The sequence below is a fragment of the Rhincodon typus genome, chromosome 22 (genome assembly GCF_021869965.1).
Source record: "Rhincodon typus isolate 14 chromosome 22, sRhiTyp1.1, whole genome shotgun sequence".
Lineage (NCBI taxonomy): Eukaryota > Metazoa > Chordata > Chondrichthyes > Orectolobiformes > Rhincodontidae > Rhincodon > Rhincodon typus.
The window spans coordinates 31451834-31453988 of record NC_063353.1 but is presented as its reverse complement, the minus strand read 5'-3'; the positions used below and the strand labels follow the sequence as shown (position 1 = coordinate 31453988).

At 47.0% G+C, this 2155-nt stretch overlaps 1 protein-coding gene across 1 annotated transcript in view; it reads left to right on the top strand.

Moving 5' to 3' along the window:
* The window catches only part of LOC109932154 (kielin cysteine rich BMP regulator), a 132690-nt gene that overhangs the window by 50437 nt on the left and 80098 nt on the right, over nucleotides 1-2155 (top strand). The window contains exon 8 of the mRNA XM_048609973.1: nucleotides 1301-1368. Coding sequence (XP_048465930.1) covers nucleotides 1301-1368 — 68 coding nt within the window. The remainder of the gene's footprint in view (nucleotides 1-1300; nucleotides 1369-2155) is intronic.

Below are 2155 nucleotides of genomic sequence, written 5' to 3'. Positions count from 1 at the left end.
GGGGGGGGCTGGTGGGAAATGGGGAATGTGGGGAGGGGTGCATTTGGACACAGATCCAAATGCTGCCTTTCTTTGTTTTGATGACAGTTTTATTTTATAATTATATTGGGATAAACCATCTTAGTATTTATATAGCATGTTTAACCTAGTAAAATGTCCTATGCAGTGGTTACCTAGTAGGTTTATTTTAGATCATGAGAAAGCTACTTAAACAGCATTTTTCAGTGACCTGAGTTATTCAGAGCTGAAATGCTTATCCTTTTAGTTGATTTGCGTGCATCCCTTGAGCCTGTTCTAGAATTCAATTTGATCATAGCCACCCTGAATGAGCCATTCAGCTCATCGGGCCAACCCTCCAAGAAGCATCCCAGCCAGACCCAGCCCCACACCTTATCCCCATAACCCCCTGCATTAACCATGGCTAACCGACCTAGCCTGCACATCCCTGGACGCTACGGGCAATTTAGCATGGCCAATCCACCTAGCCTGCACATATTCAGACTGTGGGAGGAAACTGGAGCATCCAGAGGAAACCCGCACAGACACGGGGAGAATGTGCAGCACAGTCACCCAAGGCTGGAATCGAACCTGGGCCCCCGGTGCTGTGAGGCAGCAGTGCTAACCACTGAGCCACCACGCCATCTATTCCTCACATCCATGATCCTATAGTTCCCCATGACCCTTCATTCCCCTACTAATCAAGAATCTATCTACCTCAGCCTTAAATATACAGAAGAATTCTGCCCCCACAGCCGTTCGTGGCAAAGATTTCCAAAGACTGTCAACCCTCTGAGAGAAGAAATTCCTCCTCAGTCTTAAATTGGCACCCTTTTATTCTGAGACTATGCTGTCTGGACCTAGACTGTCCAATGAGGGGAGGCATCCTCTCGGCATTTACCCTGTCAAGCTCCTTAAAAATCTCATATGTTTAAAGTTTTTGAGAAGATTTGTAGCTCGGGTTGTGGATGAGGTTGTAGACTTGCTCGCCGAGCCGGTGTGTTTCATTGCAAACGTTTCGTCACCCTGCTCGGTAACATCGTCAGTGTGCCCCCGTGAACTGATCATGCTACCTAGCAGGGTGACGAAACATCTGCACCCAAACACACTGCCCAGCAAGCTAGTCCACAGTCTCATCCTATATGCTGCAACAAGATCACCTCTCCTTCCTCTAAACTCCAGCGAGTAGAGTGCCAGCCTTTGCTCAGAGAGCAGCCCCTCCATTCTGTGTATGCCTCTCACTGTTGCCCACTATGCCCATGTCCTGCAGTTGTATAACCTGGTTTGTGGATTTGCTTGGCAGGCTGTGCAGATGGACGAACTCACAATGAAAGTTGGAAAGTCGATGCTTGTACACAGTGCTCCTGTAAGGTAAGGTAACTCTGTGACATATGACAACATTCCCATCACAGTTTGAGAAAGGAAGATATAAATAGGGAAAAGGTGAATGAGCCTCATGCTGTGAATAAGCCTGTCACACTGGGTTTCTGGTTCTGTTTGGCAGTGTCCACTTGAAACTAATGCTTTGATTGTTGAGTGTGAGGGACTTATGTGTTTGATTTGAAATTCAGGAGAGTTTCAAAACTGCAGCCGGGTAACTTTGAAATGTTAGTGATTGGATCCCAGATGTTTGAAGAGTCTCCTTTCAAGGCCACAATAAGAAGAAAATGTGAAGGTAATTTAGCAGAAACCAAAATATCACTGTGCCAAAATAAGCAGGTTGACTTTGGAACCCTCAGTCACCAGGGTAATGAGCAGCTGAACTTTAATCTAAAACTAATCAGTAGCCACTCACCACATAACTGCAGCCTTGGTTTTCCATCCAATCTTAATCTACACCCTGGGCTCCTGCACCGAAAAGCTAGAGTTCTTGTTGCAATCTCTAAACATAGCCCTGTTTAGAACCCCACTGTAGTCTGGGGTTTGTGGTATACACAGTAAACTGCAACTGGAGCCTGTGCTCTCACTGGAATGCCACAGAAGCCTTCTGACCCCTTGCCCAAAGTTGGGGAATGGTTGGTTTCTCCCCCTGTAAGCAGCTGGCTGGTCCCGTCCTACTGAGGTACCCATCTGAACTGGCGGGACATTTGTGACTCCCACCCACATGTGTTCATCTTCAACAGAAGTTGACGAATGGTTTGAGAAGACCCGACCCCCC